This window comes from Vidua macroura, chromosome 5 (genome assembly GCF_024509145.1).
Source record: "Vidua macroura isolate BioBank_ID:100142 chromosome 5, ASM2450914v1, whole genome shotgun sequence".
Taxonomy (NCBI): Eukaryota; Metazoa; Chordata; class Aves; order Passeriformes; family Viduidae; genus Vidua; species Vidua macroura.
Window position 1 is genome coordinate 43880852 of NC_071575.1, and position 17589 is coordinate 43898440.

Consider the following 17589-nt stretch of genomic DNA (forward strand, 5'->3'; position numbering starts at 1 on the left):
AAATAAATGATGACTCTGAAACATAACACAGGGTTTATCATGATAGGAGTGAAAGGTTATAAAGACTTAAACTGTTTATTTGTATGAGAACATAGTGGTCCTTGTCATCAATGTGGAGTTGAAAGGAATGACTTCCATTTAGGGGATGCAGAAAAACACGGAGGATAAATTTCAGCACTACTAACAGTTTAATGGAATAAGATTGGAAAAGAGGATGAATATGGAAATTAGACAGGGATGACACTGTAATAATTTAAGTATAGCATTTTGCAGCAGCAGTATCATTCAAGGAAAAACAAACAACACTAATCGACAACAGATGTATTGATATTTTAAAATAGACTTTATTTAATGACAATAAATAAAAAGAAATCTTAATATTCAGAAACTAATTGCAAACATTCTTAGAAAAAATAAAAAATACACTCTTACATTCTGAATTTTATTGACATACAGAGAGTCTAAAACAGTGGTGATAGTCTAATTTATGGTGCTTGTTAAGGCAATGAAATGGTCACTGGTCCAAATTCACCCTGACTTCAACAGATCTGTACAAAGTAGCAGTCTAGCCTACATATCAAGTGTAGAAAAAATGTAAAATGGATTCAGACTTTAAAACAAATGCTGATTTTCCCTTCAAGCAGATCTTTAATTAATGTGACAAAGCCTAAAAAAAAAAAATTACAAATACTCATATGTTGGCAACTGGACCCCAGCATTTTGTTCTCATGCCTCCGCAGAGCTTCCAGCATGCAAGCAGAGCACATTTCAGCAGCTGGAGATAGAGGCTTCAGAAACTGCACAGCTTAAATGAAACTATTAAAATGCAATTATTAGGCACTGTGTTGGTTTCCCTCTTCTTTCTCTCATTCAGAACTCTGCTGTGAATAACACTGAGCACATGGCAAACTGAACTGAATTCCTGATGTAATGTCTTCTGAAATGAAATGTTACAGCTACATTAGCAAGGAGTATGGCATTTCAGAAGCAAATCACTAGAGCAAGAAGTTAATGTTGGCTAGATGGTGCCCATGCAGAGCTCACCACTCTCTTTAGCCCAGCTCTGGTTTCAGCAGACTAAGGGCCTGTCAGCAACCATTAAGTGTGTATCTAAAAGCTGCCTCCTGGGTCAGTTTGAACCAAAAGGAACTCAGTCCATGTGTGCCCAGAATAACTGTGATGTCTCCCAGAAAATGGAGACAAGTGGAAGACTGGTTTCAAAAGCATATTTGTCATCTGAATAAAAAAGGCTACATAGAAACACACTCAGGGCTGATTAGGATTTTATTGTGGCAGGAACCCAAGCCATAGGCACATAGGCTTTGTTGATGTAGCAGGTTTTTAAATCGTTATTTTAAAGGCAGGAATATAAACTCTTTATGACACTGAGGGCTAACTCCCCCTTTAGGAAATGATGCCAACTGATGTAGGAAGAAACAACTTGGAGGGTCCCCCAGTATCAAACAAAGAGAATAAGTCTAGGCACTTCTGAAAATCAGCCTTAAGCTCTGCCACTGCTCACAGTATGACAATTAGTTTCTTTCCTAGTCTCTTTTACTCTCAAAGAGCTTCCTTAAGACCAAATAATTGTCTGAAATGGTCCATTTTGTGCAGCATTTCCCCCCTTTATCACATAATGACTCCTTACCTGCCCCAGCTCTTTAACACCACATCTGGAAAGGTATTTAAGGCACACTGGTGCTGTGATCACTGATGAGGGAATAAAAATGGTATCTCTCCTCTGAACACAACTGCAAATGAGAAAGGTCCAGTTGAAAGCTAAAATCAAAAGCTCCAAGTATGAAAGGAGCTGACTGTCCTTTCTAACCCAACTCATTTTCCACAGGGAAATCCTAAGTACTTCACTAAAATTGTTTCTCGAAGCAGTTTTTCGGACAAAACTTTACTTTAACTGAAAATTTGGTATATTATGCAGTGACAGGACCAGAGGCAGTGGGCAGAAACTGAAACACTTTTTCACTGTGGGAATGACTGAGCAGTGGCACAGGTGGCCCACAGAGGTTGTGGAGTCTCCATCCCTGGAAATATTCAAAAGAAGAGAAGACCAGCCTGGCTGAACAGTGAGCTTTGGCTGGAACTCAGGTAAAAAAGGAGAGCTGATGACCTTTGGAAGAAGGGGCAGACAGCTCAGGAAGACTAATGCTATGAGGTTTTGCAGGGAGAAAATTAGAAGGGCCAAAGCCTAACTACAACTTAATCTGGCTACTGCTGCAAAAGACAATAATAATGTTTCTATAAACATATTCGTGACAAAAGGAGGGCAAAGGAGACTCTCAATCCTTTATTGGATGTGCTGGAAAACACACAGACAAAGAATGAGGAAAAGGCTGATGTAAGCAATGCCTTTTTTGCCTCAGTCTTTAGTAGTAAGACCAGTTGTTTTCTGAGAACCCAGCCCACTGGGGTGGGAGATGGGCAGGGAGCAGAATGAAGCCCTCATAATCCAAGGGGAAATGGTCAGTGACCTGCTACACCACTTAAACAGACACAAGTCCCTGGGACTTGGATGGGTGCTGATCTGCTCACAGCCTGGGCAGACCTACTGCTCACTAGATAAAAAAAATGGCTGGATGGCCAGGCTCAGAGAGTGGTATTTAAAAGACATGTAGATGTGGCACTCAGGGACATGGTTTAGTTGTGGACTTGGCAGTGTCAGGTTAATGGTTAGACTTGATAATCTTAAAGGACTTTTCCAGTCTGAATGTTCTTATGATTCTGTAGGGTTTACTTCAAAAGACAGGCTTGAGTTTCACAGCACTCAGTATTTGGAGATTTTGCTGCAAAATTCATAGGTTTAATTCCTTCTGATTATTGACTGGATAAAATGCATCTTCCAAATGCTATTTAATTTCTGTAAATAGACTTCATACTTAAAAAGCTATATGAATAATCTGCCTAAAAATTCTGCATATCTATTGCATTTAAGTAGACTACAAAATTACAATCATAAAGTAATCAGCTGGTTTACAGAGTACAGGCATACTTTTCTTTTTTAAAAAGGTTTTGGTTTTCAAGATTTATATAAATTTGTTCATTAAAACTGTTAAAAGAAAAAGCAAGTTAATAATCTGCAATATCACTGCTTCAGGCACAAAATAGTCCTCCACATACATGCCTAGTCTGTAATTCCCTAATTCCCAGTTAGCAGCTGGAGCCAAAATAAGTGAGCAGATTTGCAGCCTGATTTGAAGATGACTGATAGCTGTAGCACATGCCTCCACACCTCTGACATCCTTCCATATTATTCAAAGCTTCACAGCATGGTTAAGGCTTATTAAATAGTTTATTCCAATCTCCAATTCCAATAGATCCATAGTCTTGTCAGAATTCACTTTATCACGCGATGTTGTATCAAAATGTTCAGCTGCACATTCGTCCTATGTCAAAACCCCAGGGAAGAGCACGTTCTGGTTTGAGAGAGATGCAAAAGACAGCCCTCCACAAATATTGATTCAGTATGTGAAAAGACTTTTAACACTTATTGCTTTTACAAGTAGGAAACCTTCAAGGCTATGAGCATTTAGTTCAGAATGGGCAAGTAAACTAATGAAAGTACATTGACTGGGGAAAGATAAAATACCTGAGTTTTCTACTCACTTGGCATGCTGTAAGGTCAGTTTGTATGCATTGATTTCAAAGGCAATTCTCCCATTTACATAGAGATTGATGAACAGGATGGGCTTACAGTCCTGTTGCTTCGTGTGATCCAAGTCCATGATTAATTGATATATCTTGTTATCCATTTAAGTCTCAGTATGCATAGCTAATTCAGAGTAGCAAACAACCACACTAAGTATGTCAATTCCAATGGCTTAACAGTGGGATTTTGCGTTGTATTTTCTTTCTTTTTCCTTCATGGTTTGCTTTTCCTCTTCGTTTTATAGCTGAGGTCTGCATTAGCAAGCAATCAAAACTCCTACATTGGATGTGATGATATTGTTACAGCAAATCATTCTAGTTCTTAAGGTTTATTCAAGTCAGACTAGTTATATAATAGCTGATGCCTAAAAAAGTAGAAAGCAGCCTAGGTGTTTGGGAATTAATCTGCATCTTCTTAAGAGGATAAATAATTTTCCCCGCCTTTTTTTTTTTTTAATATGTCCTAAAAAGCTGTTTAAAAAAATGATAACTCTTACCCGCGTTGCAGTGGTTGCATTTGTTCAAGGGAAACTGATAAATGAGCATGTAAGAGTTGCAAGAAACAATGTTTAGTAAATCCAAAGTGCTTGATAGCTATTGTTAATATCTGGACAGGTATTAGTTGCCCAAGTATTGTTATTCCATATGAAAAAGTACTTATTCATCTTTAGGTCGGAAAGTGCTGTCTGCTCCTTTGATGATTTTGTCGGCTATTTTGCCCATGGTTTTTTTCACACCTTTGAGATCATTCTCGTGTAATAGTTTCTGTGTGAGGTACTTCTCTCGTTTGACCTTGCTCTTGGTCTTCTGTGATACATCCGGAATTACATATGAAATAATAAACTTCACAAAGTATATGACATGCTGGAAAGGTGAAAATGAAAAAATGTCAGTCAGGCTGAACAGATCATTATCATCATTATAAATGAAATGTCACTTTTTGTCTTAAGACTCTGAGCTGATTCAGTGCCAGTATCTAACACTGTAGAAAAAGATTTTAAAAAGACATGACTAATAAGATAGAATAATTATCTGATAAACAAGAATTTCTGAGCCTGATTTGAGCAAGGACTTCTCTGCCTGCTTTGGGGAAACCCTAGTACACAGTGCTTCCCTCCTGCATGGAAACACTAGTTACAGTTTCCTAGAAGATTTTTTAGGTTTGTTCAAATGACTCTGGGGCAATTACTTTTCTCTGATACAGGAAATCTGCTCTAATCAGTTTCTGATGACTTGAGTAGTCTCTAGATCAGGACCTAAACACATTTTGTAATTAAATAATACCAAATATTTCTCTCTCTTCATCTTGGAATGATTCCCATCTTTCATAAGCCCAGGCTGTAGCTGCAGAGGAAGGAGCAATTATTTTTTTGATGATCATCTAGAGATTCACTTCTTACAGGGACTGTATTTATACACTTCACTCTGCCATGTATTGTACCTGTATTATGTACATGTATTATGAACAGGTATCATGCATATGCATTCAGGATGCTGTGTGCAAACTTCCTCTAAGTACACGTATTCTACTTCTGCTACTAAAAATTATTCTACAGTTCTTGAGAAAAGAAGCTGCAGATATGTGGGGCAATCCTCAGCTGATGTCATGATTTCAGGGAATTATTTTTCCAATGTTGCTACTCTTAATTTACATCTCCCAAGTTCTTGTTCATGCTAGGACACATCACCAGCTCTGATAGCTGTGCCTGGACTGAATGCCTCTGAAGGATTTTTCCGGAGGGAATGAAGAGACTAAATAAGCAATTCTCAAACCCCCATACACCGACCTCCATGACAATGATGAAAGCCAGCTTGGCTGCAATGACATGCCAGTAGAATATGTTGTGCTCATATTGGTGCTGGTGACCAGGAGGGTAGCGGAGATCCCGGTATCTGAAAGCAAAGTAGGAAAGTCAGGAGCTGGTCTCTGGCATCTCTGCAGTACAGCACTGTGGCCAGAGGATGGAGCACGACATGGCCCTGCTTAATGTGTCCAGGAACTACTGTGATAGGTAAAATCATATCTGCAAGGTAAGCCATATTTGGCTGAAATGTCGTATTTTTGCCATTTTATTAAGAATTACTGATAAAAAATTTTAAGGTGCTTTATTTTGAAAACTATCAGCTGGGAGAAAGCTAAATAAAAATAAGAATTTTCTGAGTAGCACAAATGATGGGTGAATACTCCACTCTGCCATTCAAAATAAGCTGGGCTTTCCTGTGTTTTTCTTAAGGGATATTGTTAACTGAATTAGATGGCTTAGATATAAAAAACATTATTTTGTAAATGAAAAATGGCAAATACTTATTTGACACTTGCCTGCATGTTGTTTGGTTCTCGAACCAAGGGGAAAAAGGCTTGCTTGCATTCTTGAAGTCTGATATATTGAAGACAGAAAGTGTGCTGTTTATATACCCCTCCATAGTGTAAGTGCTGTGACTCCCGTAAGGAGGGACTGAAAAGGACCAGTAATAAACCAGACGAGGAATCATGTCAGATGTAAAAGCAATGATCAAAGCCTGCATTTCAGAAAGAGAAGACAAAAAAGCAGAGCAGCATTAAAGAAATAAGCTTTAATATGCATTCCTTTGCCATATATTTATCATCTCAGAAGTTAGCATATGAGCTAAAAATAGAAAATATGTTTTCTTTTCCCATCTGTGGTTGTTCATTCTGTAAATAAGCATGGGCACAAAACAATCCCTTTCTGGAATGTGCACTCTGTATAGTTTCTAAATTATGCTAGCTCTGCTAAATGCCTTAAAACAGTTATACTATAAAATGCATGCAGAGGAGATCAGCAAATGTGCTTCTTATGAGTACTTATGAGATGCTTGAAGAAATTCTTCCTGATTAAACTAATGGAAACAACAGGAAAGTTCTTTAGTATTAGAGAATTAAATGTCACCAGGTTCTCCGATGTTTGAGTAAAGGAATTAAATAAATTAGATATATAACTGATCCTAGAAACATCCCACCCTTTCTGAGGTGCTAGCCAACCCAAATTCATCTCGGTACTTTTTGCCTCCTACTATAGTGTCGTACATGTGGAAACTGCTCTTGATGCCAAGATAATTTTTTTTAGTAGCAGCTGCATAGTGCTGTTTTACATGACGTGACCATTTGTTTTTATCTTGCTCCCAAGAGAGTCCCTGTCCTACTCAGTCTGCTAGTCACAAACTGGGTAGGAAATATGATCTGTGGGTTTGTTGTGGGAAGTCTTTTCTAAACTCATGAATTTCCCAAAACATCCTACTCTGGAGGAGAGGTTAACTATGTTTAATCCAATTTCCTCCCCTGCTACTGAAAGTTCAAAAGGTTTCCCTGTGAGGAAGACTTTCCACTGACAAGATCTGCAGCTGAGTATTTAGCAAGAGGCTGCCCAGTCAACTCATGACAACAGGCGTCTCTGGTGCCCAGCACCTGGGAAGGAATGACCAGCTGCACTCCAGGACTGAAAGAGAAGTGTTTTGTCCCATACCAGGACAAAAATACCCACTTGACAACATGGGTGGGAAGGGAAGAACCAGGGCAGAGACATGGAAGAGAAAGGTGTGAAGATCTGATGAGATCAGGGGGAAGGAGGTTTAGGTACAGATGTATAAAAGAGGCAGAAAAAAACTACAGGAAAATCATAGGACAGAGTTAGGGGCAAAGTCAAGCAATAATGGGTAACAAAGAGGAGCACAAAAACTGGTTAATATCTGTTTTTAATTCCCCATCATGCCAGTCTGTAATTCATGAGGTCTCTATTTCCTTATTTTAATGACATGGGACAAAAAAGTTCCATTTTTGTGCAACATTTCCAGTCAGACAGTCCCAGACTGAGGAGGTATTTGTAACGGTTGCAGAAAAAGGGAAGGAGAGAGAGGAGAAAGGGTGAAAAAAAATGTGGATAGCTCTTCTACAGTTCCTTGAACAATGCTTTGGTGGCAGTACTAGCTAAAACAACCTCCTGCATCTGCCTCTAGCAGTTGACTTGTGCTCTGCGTGTGCTGGCTGGGGCAGTCCTGGCTCCATCCAGCAGATCAGATAAAAATGCTGATCTGAGTGGGAATCACCACTGGGTCCTTTCCCTGGTCTGATTCATCATGTGTTTATATAGTGCTGGTGCCAGCACAATGCAAGAGACAGGACCAAGGGGGAAAGACAGCAAAGGGAATGAGCAGGGAGTTGAAAAGGGAGCAGGACTCACCCTACTTCAAGTAGCACCACTGCCAAATGATGAATGATATCCTAGTGTCTTACCTTTTGAGTTGGCTTACTTTGAAGCACCTGAGAAGCTAAACTGTAGTTAAGATAAAAGTTGCAGAAACAATCTTTCTGAGACTGTGGTCCAAGATCTGTATTTAGTTCTCCAGAATATTGTTACAAGTGAGTTCAGCTGAGAGAAAGTTTGACTGATGAGAAATAAAAGGAAGGCATCCTAAGTCTAAAATTCATTGAAAATTTTCAAGGATAAGGTGTTTTTCTTGTACTGCACTTTGGCTTGAATCAAATGTAGTTGGCATGCACTTTTAAAAACTGTTTTTAAGCATTACATGCCAGTGTGAAATGAAGTGAAAATTATGTGTTGTTTATATTTACATGCTGAGTAGGTGTTTTTGACTGACAAGAAGTATATATTACTGTGTCTTGCAGCTGCAGGGAGACGACCTCACAACTAAATTACTCTGTTTTTAACTCTGAAGTAGAGTTAAAAGTAGAGTACAAATAGAGTATTTGCAGTCTGAATTACAAGCATAGAAAATTTTTGTTAAATAAACTTTCTTTCTGTTCATTAGCTCATCTAGTCAGACCATAAATTAATTAATATCAACTTAACAATAAGGCAAAAAAATTCCTTCTCCCTTTGGACCAAATGAGTTTGATGCTGCTTCTTTGTATCAGAAAGATGCTGGAATATGGCATTTACAGAGCTTAATACTTGATCTTACTGAATCTTTTTTGCAAGGCCCCAGGTCTCTCATCATCCTAAATCTGAGCCTGATCTCACTCTCCTCCCTCTCTCAGAATGATCTCCAGATGTGCTCTGGAGAGCTTCAAGGACAGAAATATGAGAACTAATCCTACGGCATCCTCTCAAAGGAAAAACTTTTTTTCCTCTTGAATTATGGGCTGCATTTCAGAGTATTGCACTGGAGAACTACAAACAAACAGCACATTCTTTGCTTCCCAAGCCTTACTGCACACAGTTTTCCATTTATACCATAACTAATTAAAATCAGTCTTCAAATCAACAACAGATGCAATAGCAAATCCAGTGCCTCACAGCAACTCTTAAAACTGGTAGCTTTGTGCAAAAGTTGCTTGCAAAGCATGTTACCTAGCAGCTGCTACAAAGGTAACATGCATAAAGGAGAAGCTGCATGAAGGGGATGATACACTACCCTCGCATAATCATCTATAACAAGTCATGAAGAAGAGAAGAAACACTTTCTGTGTACTAAGGTAAAATCAAGGCAGGGCTGGTAAAGGAAAGACCGATGACTTGGATCAGTTCCTGGATGTCAAATAAGAAAAGAAACACACTTAAAGGAGGAAAACGGCTTCTAGCATTTGCTCAAGCACGTGGCTTTATGGCCCACACTTCATTAGCAATAAATACCAATCTCTTTGAGGTCCTCACAGCACATGCAGTGGGGCTGTTTGAACGTGACAGTCTCTGGAGCTGAGCCCCTTGCACGCCAACAGCCCCACGGAGGTGAGTGGCTGATGTCCTGTTTGCACACTGACATCATCTGCAGAAAGCAGGGCACGAGCACATTCCTGACAGAAGCCTACACATGGCCGAGTCAACATGAGGTCACCAAAGCCACTGTAACTCTGACCTGTGATAAGGTACAATATTTTAAAGTAATTTTAAGATACATGTTCAACTTCTAGTTTCATATTGGTACTACAAGATCCAGCTGGATTGACTAGGAAATACAGTTATCCAATCGCATAACATATTTGGATCTCTCTGAAAACATAAAAAAACAGTGACCTTGTTGAGAAAGCCTATTCCCCATGGATAATCTGAGGTGCTATTGTGCCTGCAGAAGAAACCAGTGGTCATTGTTCCTTTAAAAAAGGCCAGCAGCAAGAATTTTCTCTAAGTTATTACATACTAGTTCCTGTTTAAGAATAAGCAATTAAATAATCCATAGAGATAAATAACGATGGCTTATTTTTCTTTCCACAATGTAGTCTACAAAAAAGCTATTATTGAATTGATACAAAAATATTAGTGAATTGATACAAAAAACATTAAAGGTCTGAATTTCATTGTTAGAAATATATTAATCAGATTTTTTTCTTAAATATTTTCAAGAAACTCTCTTAAAATTCAATTTATTTGTTGTGTACTTAAAAAAATTAAGTAAACTGAATAACAGATTAGTGTCCAAATTCTCAGAAAATTCCTTCTGATCTGCAATTTTGAGCACACGTGGTATTTTTAAGCACATAAGAAAGAAGCTTTTGTTTTAAGAAGATGTGCCTTAAGGATCATTTCAGTTGCATTGCCGCACACAGCATTCCCACATTTGGATGTAGCGCCTGCAGAGAAGGCATTTTATCTTTTGCAGCTGTTGGCACTGTACCTACATTGGTGACCACGGCCAGAATGGCTATGCCCTGCAGGATGGGTTGCCAGGCGCCAATGTCTTGTGCCTTCTGTGGAACCATGCGCCTGAATTGGGTTGTCAGCTTCCACGCATCCAGCCGGATTTCCAACATGTTGTTAATAAGAGCCAGAAGAGGAGCCAGGGGAAACGATGCCACGAACAGGGTCACAAAGCCAAACTGTATAACTATGAAAGGAAGAGGTTACATGCGTTGGTGAGGCTTCATTCACTGGAGATAAGCAAGTGTAGGCATGTATAGTTTATATACTCCAAATTCAGGTGGGAGAAACAAGAAAGAGTAGCTGGGTTCCTAGCGAATCTTTTGGATGAGAAAATAGTAGCACAACAGTACTGGAAAAACCTTCTAGGTGAGGGGGACAGGAAAATATTACTAATCACAACACAGCATGAGGAACTCTTCTGGGTATTCAAATATCCATTTCTTTCTGACATCTTTATCACAAAGGCCCGGAAATCTCATGACTATCTGTCTCCGTACTGAACTGGAAGGCCCAAACCAACAATCATCTTACTGGTGCCTGGCTACTACACTGGCAATGTTGTCACAGAATGGATGGTGGCAACAAACCAGCCATGGCCTGCCAGCTCCCAAGTTACCAGCAGCGAGTCCCGGTGACTGCAGACCTCCAGCAGAGCAGTCTGACACAGGGCTCTGCTATGCAGCACCAGAACATGACAGGGGTCTGCCTTCTAAATGCATTTTTCACAGGATTAGGTGAACAAGCAGCAGTACGCCTCCTTGTACAATCACATGCTGCTTCCTAGTAATAAAATGGATTAAGGCTTAGATGCTTAATAAAAGCTTGTAAAACCATCTGTAACGGCTCAGTCAAAACTTGTCTCAGAAACCATTTATGTCTCCTCTGTCCACCATATTAAGCATTGCTTGTGTGAAGATTTTCTTTAAAACATGTTTGTATCCAGCAGCGGTAGTGAATCCAGATGAAACTGTTCCTTACCCATTTCAAGATACTCATAAAATAGTCCAAGTTTTCCAATGGGTTGGAGGTGGTAGTCATGTTCCCAACGTGGAACAACTTTTTCTGATCTAGCAGCTGCAGAATGTCTTCCAATTAGATTCTTGACCAAACTATCAGACAGGGAGAAAAAGTGCACTAACATTGGTAAAGGAACCTAAAAAGTTCAGTAAATGCAAAAAAAAAAAAAAAAAAAAAAAAAAAAAAAAAGTGGCATTTCTGCTGTTACATTTCTGCTGTAGGTTTAAACAATGGATTTTTTTATTTCTGAATTATTCAAAACTTTCTTCCTAAAAAAGGCAACTTTTGTTGCCTTATCCTTGAAGTAGGTTTTTACAAGCCATAGGTAAGAATGTAAAAGGGCAATATACCAGAATCACAGTGATTTATATCTACTAAATGAGTTAAAATAGTAACTTATACATGACTTTTACAATCCCAATGTATAACAACAAATCATTCCAATCAATATTAAGCAAGTCTTAAGTTTAATATTGTCATAGCTTCTACTACCTCAGTTTTGAATATTCAACCTGAAACACATTGAATTTGACTTGCAGAGGAAGGAAGAATTTCTGATTAGAATTAAAATCAGTTAAAACAGCAGAGAAAGGAGCCCAGACTACCAGACCCAAAAAGACTCGGAGGACAAGTCTTATTCTTTCAGAATACAATATGCACTTACCAAACTCAGTGACCAAATGCCTGAAGGCATCAAGCAAAACAATATTTTTCAACAATGAAAGAGCAGATTACTTAATGGTTTGAACTTACGGAAGAAGCACTTCTTGAATGTTGTTCCAGATAGCTTTCCCTCCCACTATGATGGCAAGCTGGGTTGTGAGCTCGAGGAGACAGCCACCTGGATCACACTGAATGTTGGTAGAGACAGGAGAATTATTTTGAAGTTGGGTAACTTTTCAGGCATGAATAAAGCATTTAAAATTATGCATTCCTGTTTTATTATAACAACATTACTGAAGCAATTGAAGAAGACTGTCCAGGCAAACCTTTCCAGTAAGGTATGCAAAAGCCAAATCCAGGCCAGATAAGGTGGGTTGACAGAATACCAGTGAAAGAGTGAAATACTAGGTGAAGTCATGCAGCTCTATGCTATCAAATAGGAATGCTTCTACTGATATTCTCTCCTTTCTATGTGCCCAGTCACAGATTGTAGGACCATGGTAAAATACACTTTTCTGGGTATGTGTATTACATTTCTAAGGCAAATTGGTCTTGTGCCATATTCTTTTATGCTACAGGTTAGTAAGGAGGTAATTATCTTGAGTGGCAGTTACTTTTAAACCCTAATGTTAAATATGTACAATTATGTTTTACTTTATACCCTCCTAACTGCAGCACAATACCGAGACTAATTATACATTCTACATTCTTACCTCTTCATTGCGATATTTTCCTAGCCAATAAACTGGACTTCCAGGGTGACCTACAAATTTACCCTTAAAGAAGGCTATGTAGAAGCATGAAGAATAGTAGTTGACAAACTGGAACAAGAACATCTTTGTGGTCAGACTGTTTTCATAATCAGTCTGTGTCCTTGGAAGTTCTGCAATGAAAGAAAAGTAAATAAATTTTAAAAACCCCAACACAACCTACAAGTAACCTACAAGCTGTTCTAGAACCTCAGCTGCAAAGTATCTGTACGCTTCATATTCCTTTCTATGACTGAGAGCATTATCATTTAGATTATACCTAATCCCCATGTATACTGTAACAATTATATAATTCTAAAACTGTATGGGTTGTAAAAAGAAAAGAACTTGTTCCCTGACAATAAAGAAAGCAAAGAAGCAAAAATTCTAATAACTCAGGGGAAGAAAAAGCATCCAAATCCAGCAGACTCAACAAAGATGCAAATGTAACACTCTGAACTGATGAAACAGTATTAAGTGAAAACACCATGCTACTTCATGCATCTAAAGTAAAATAGCTACTTTAATGTTGATGGCCTGGATATAGAGAATAATATTATTTGTGATTGTTTATCTGTTTAACAACATCAGAGTGGTATGTAGCTTTGGAATAGTGATCTTAGTTCACTTATTTATGAGAAAATCGCTGTTTTCCCCATAAACAAAAGGTAATATAATTGAATGTGTTATGCTTTACTGATCTGTTTTCATAAAGCTTGGTTGTTGTAGTAATTTTCTTTGCTTTGTATGTTTCACAAGCACAAAACTGTAAACAATTGATCGTTCATGCTGCCTATGTAAGGCCTTTTCAGGCTTACAAAGAGCTGAATATCATATTTCTATGATATTGAGAAAATCTATATTGGAAAATTTCTAGGTGGTATTGTGTAATTTTGTGGGAAGATTCTGAAAGATTTGATACAGGTGTTCATTTACTGTAATACCTACTATACATATAAATGCTAATATTTCCATCTATTTTACCCCACGTTTCCATCTGAGGTACAGCAGCAGCATACCAAAGTCAGTGATCAGGATTGCCACTTTTTCATAGATGATGTTGAGAATCATAATGACAACAAAGCTGATGAGGGAAGCGGTTACTGACGTGGCCATCTGTGGAGTCAGGTACTTGCGGATTGCCTCCGTTCCACTGATGGGCTGTGACAACTTTGCAGAGAACACCAGGAAAACTGAGAGCCTGTAGACAATGATTCCAACAACTGAAGCAATAATCAAAAGGAGCTGCCAAAGGGAATGCAAGAGAGATGTTCATGTTCAACCACTGGCGTTAGGAAAAGTGAGTTCAAAACACTTTGTATGATAGGCAAAAGGAAAGCAATTTTGTGCCTGTCATTCCATTGCAAGAGGATGATCAAATAAGATACAAAGCAATAAATAGAGAATCCATAAAAGAAGCATTTTTTTTTCATGTAGCATAGTAAATCTGCAGGAGAGAAAAGAGATGGTCTATTTTATGACTAATAACAAGGGGTTTTACTGATGTAAGCCAATATAGCAAGAAGTGTAATCAAATCTTGCACCTTGAGGCATGTAATGGGAGAAAACTCTTCATATTGGACAATTGGCAGGATGGCAAATGTACTAGCGTGTCTACATTTATTTTGGAGGGGGCTGCACCTTCTCTTCCACATAGTACTATTACAGACTACAGACCCCTCAAAAGAATAGAAAAAAATTAAGCCAAGTCCTGTAGTCTGCAGGAGTTGCAATAATGACCCAGGTACCCCATCTTGTTTGCCAACTCTTCTTTCTGCTTCTCTTCCTGCTTATATTTGCTAGTTCTTGCTAGTTCTCTAACTATTAGTCAGTTTAAGATCCACAGGCTGTGTATCTTTTTTTCACTATCTCAGCAAATTGCCATGAACTACCTTCCCTGACCCCACACACAGTAACACAAGTGACAAACCCAGAACACATCTCTTTTCTCCAACATGAAGTCTGGCCTATTTAAATCCAACTGCAAATCGATATTCTTTCTTTTGTGTTTCAAATGTGACAATGGTGAGGCTTTCCTGGGCTGTCAGACACCTGCGGCGTTGGTTTTTGCTCTCCCCGGCTGCACGCGGCTCTTGGGAGCCCGGCTGTGGCGTAGCTTCCACGTGCTGCCGGGGTTTGCTGCCGCGGGTTCCCGGACACGGCTCCGTGTCTCGGGTGCGTGGGCTGGCCAGCCTCTGTTACCGTGCGCTAGGGACCCGGCAAAGAGGAAGGAATTTGTCCATTTACTCCGTGCTTGGCAGGAACGGTTTATTGGTCACGCGGCGCGGTTCGATGGAAAGACGCGACCGCTGCCGGCACTCGCATGGGAGAAAATGGCGTCTGACTGCCGGCGGGATAGGGCTTTATGGAGGGGCGGGGCGAGAGGATCCACAGCCTGCCGCCCAATAGGGGCGGCTGCCGTGGCGGTGACGCCAGCAACAGCGACCAACCAGAGAACCCCGCAGGGGCGGGCACCGAGCCGCGGGCTGAGCGGGATCATGTGGCCAGCACGGGGTTTCCCGGGGCCGGACGGCAGGGTGGTTACAGGAGCGGCACAGGGGTAAGAGCCGGCAGCAGGGGGCCAGAAACTGCGGGGGGGGGGGGAACAACGCGGGGGAAACGCGGGATTACAGAACTTATTTTAACATAAATTAAAAACCCTAATCTAAACCCAAACTCTGGGATGCAACAGACACCACTCTATCTCCTGTCTGCATCCTATCACTGAGGATGAAGTCTTTTCCAGCTGCTATTTGTGCTACAGATGAGGACTTGCAGCATGCTAAACACAGAGCTTTTCAAGGCAATCTCTCTGGGCCTGCTCATTGTGTTATATATTGTGTCATGGCTGACTGGACTGCTTTCAAGGTTTAGTTTTAATTAAAGTAGCAGCACTGGAAGATTAAAGAGCACCCAGCTTTGCTCTGTTAAGTGAAACACAAAACCTGAAAGAGGTCATGGACTGTGAGACACAATATGGAAGAGCACAGCTGGAACAAATCAGACAGAAACTAGAAGGGAAGAGAGCATATAAACCAAAGTCTTCCCCTTACTGCTCCCCTAAAAGCAAAGGCATTTGTCTTAAAATAATTGGGGAAAAACCAATGGACCACCTTCACAAGCATAACTCACAAGCTCCAGCTGCAGGATATTTTGATACTGTATGCTAATGACTATTGGGTGACTACAGCTACCTTCTCCATGTGGGTCCATATCTTTCGAGCTTGATTTATGCATGAGATGGAAATCCAACTGAACTGTTCCATTCTTATTTTTTGTTCAGTTCAGGAGGATAATTTTTTGGACAGCTACTTGAAAAGTGAATTTATGAGGGGAAAGAAAAAGAGAAGAACTTTACCCAGAAGAAGATGGCACTTGTACAGAAAGTCATCCGTACACACTTCCCACATGCAGTGTATGGCACATGTTCTTCTTGCTGTAAAAGATTAGGAAACAGATCAAGAAAGCACAAAATCTTCTTCCATATTTTTTTGGTGTGCTCTAATTAAACTCTTATACTGAGGGCAGAAAAAAAGGAAAAAAAGTACCTTGTTTTGTTTCCTGGAAACTCAACATTTTTTCATGATTTCAGAAGTCTTGCCTGATTACAGGTGTCTTTTTTGCTGCCCCTTCTAAGATAAAAATGACTTCCATAGAAGTAGAGGGTCCTCAGCTCTTATTAACTTCAGCCATTACAGGATGCATAGTCCTTTTGAATGGACCCATCCTTCTTGGCTGATCATGGCATCCAAGTTCATTAGCTTTCAAACTTCAATGGCTAAATTTAGCAGGCACTAAAATTTTGGTCCTTGATCTCTGTATTTCTCAATGTATTCCATATGAATAATGGGATGGCTTCCCCAAGGAAAATTACTACCCCAATGTGGTATTGTGAAAATTCACTGAGTCTTTAAAGAATCTCTGAGGATCAAAATAAAATATTTTAGCATATTCTTCACTCTGAACTGTCTGAAAGGAACTTTCTAGCTATGACTTTATATATTCAAGGTGGCATAGGTTTATAAGCTTTTAAACAGGATGAGTTTTTTGATAGTACAAGATATTAAAAAGAAGACTATACAGAATAGTTTCAACTATGGCAGTTAATTTTGAAACTTTTCAAGTGCCCTCTAATAAACATTAGTATAACGTGGATGGAATGTGAAAGCAGTGTAAATGATTAGATAAAAGACAGAGTAATCTATTGACAGAGAATAATAAAAAGTGAAACTGAACTTGAGTAAGCCGCTGAAGCTAAAGCTACTCAAATGTATAATAAACAGAAATCTAAACTAAGATCCTCATAAATATGAATCCTTTCATTGAAATGAGGTTTATCCTTGTCTCTGCAAGTTTGTTGTTATTAATCATAATTTCATCCATATGCACTTAGCAACAATAGCTACTTATACATGCTTCAAACAAAAACATCTTCGGTTAAAAACATTCCTGGCATCATATATAATAATACATTGTTTCCCTCTATTCACCTTTTTTTCCTGATGCATTCCTAGGTAAAGATAGCAAATGCTCTGTGATCTTGGCCTCTGGCAGCAACAATTAATAATTTCTTGGGGGATTTAATAAAGTAGACTTAGTCTTCTAAGCTGGGGATGATGCCTACTTCTGTTTATTTAAGACAGAGGAACCTCAGCAGCGCAGTGTCCTCAAACAGGCAACTACTTTAAAGTGCTTTCAGTTAGATATCAATTCCTCTCCCTGCATCTGTACTTTATCAAGTCAATGTTTTCAGGCCAGCTTATCAATTTGAGGCACTGCTGATTTATAAAGCTCCAGTCCTGATTCACCATTTTCATAGTGTCTGCTCACAACATGTGAGCAGTGTCTGCCTACAGCAGTAGGCATACATATGTCTGCCTACAGCA

General features: G+C 39.3%; 1 protein-coding gene across 1 annotated transcript in view; it reads right to left on the reverse strand.

Moving 5' to 3' along the window:
• Window positions 1-322: 322 nt before the first annotated feature.
• The window catches only part of ANO6 (anoctamin 6), a 45366-nt gene continuing 28099 nt past the window's right edge, over window positions 323-17589 (reverse strand). Inside the window, exons 12-20 of the mRNA XM_053978316.1 lie at window positions 16062-16139; window positions 13723-13948; window positions 12668-12837; window positions 12045-12142; window positions 11253-11383; window positions 10253-10458; window positions 5981-6180; window positions 5448-5553; window positions 323-4524 (exon numbers count right to left, since the gene is read on the reverse strand). Coding sequence (XP_053834291.1) covers window positions 4318-4524; window positions 5448-5553; window positions 5981-6180; window positions 10253-10458; window positions 11253-11383; window positions 12045-12142; window positions 12668-12837; window positions 13723-13948; window positions 16062-16139 — 1422 coding nt within the window. The 3' untranslated portion in view covers window positions 323-4317. The remainder of the gene's footprint in view (window positions 4525-5447; window positions 5554-5980; window positions 6181-10252; window positions 10459-11252; window positions 11384-12044; window positions 12143-12667; window positions 12838-13722; window positions 13949-16061; window positions 16140-17589) is intronic.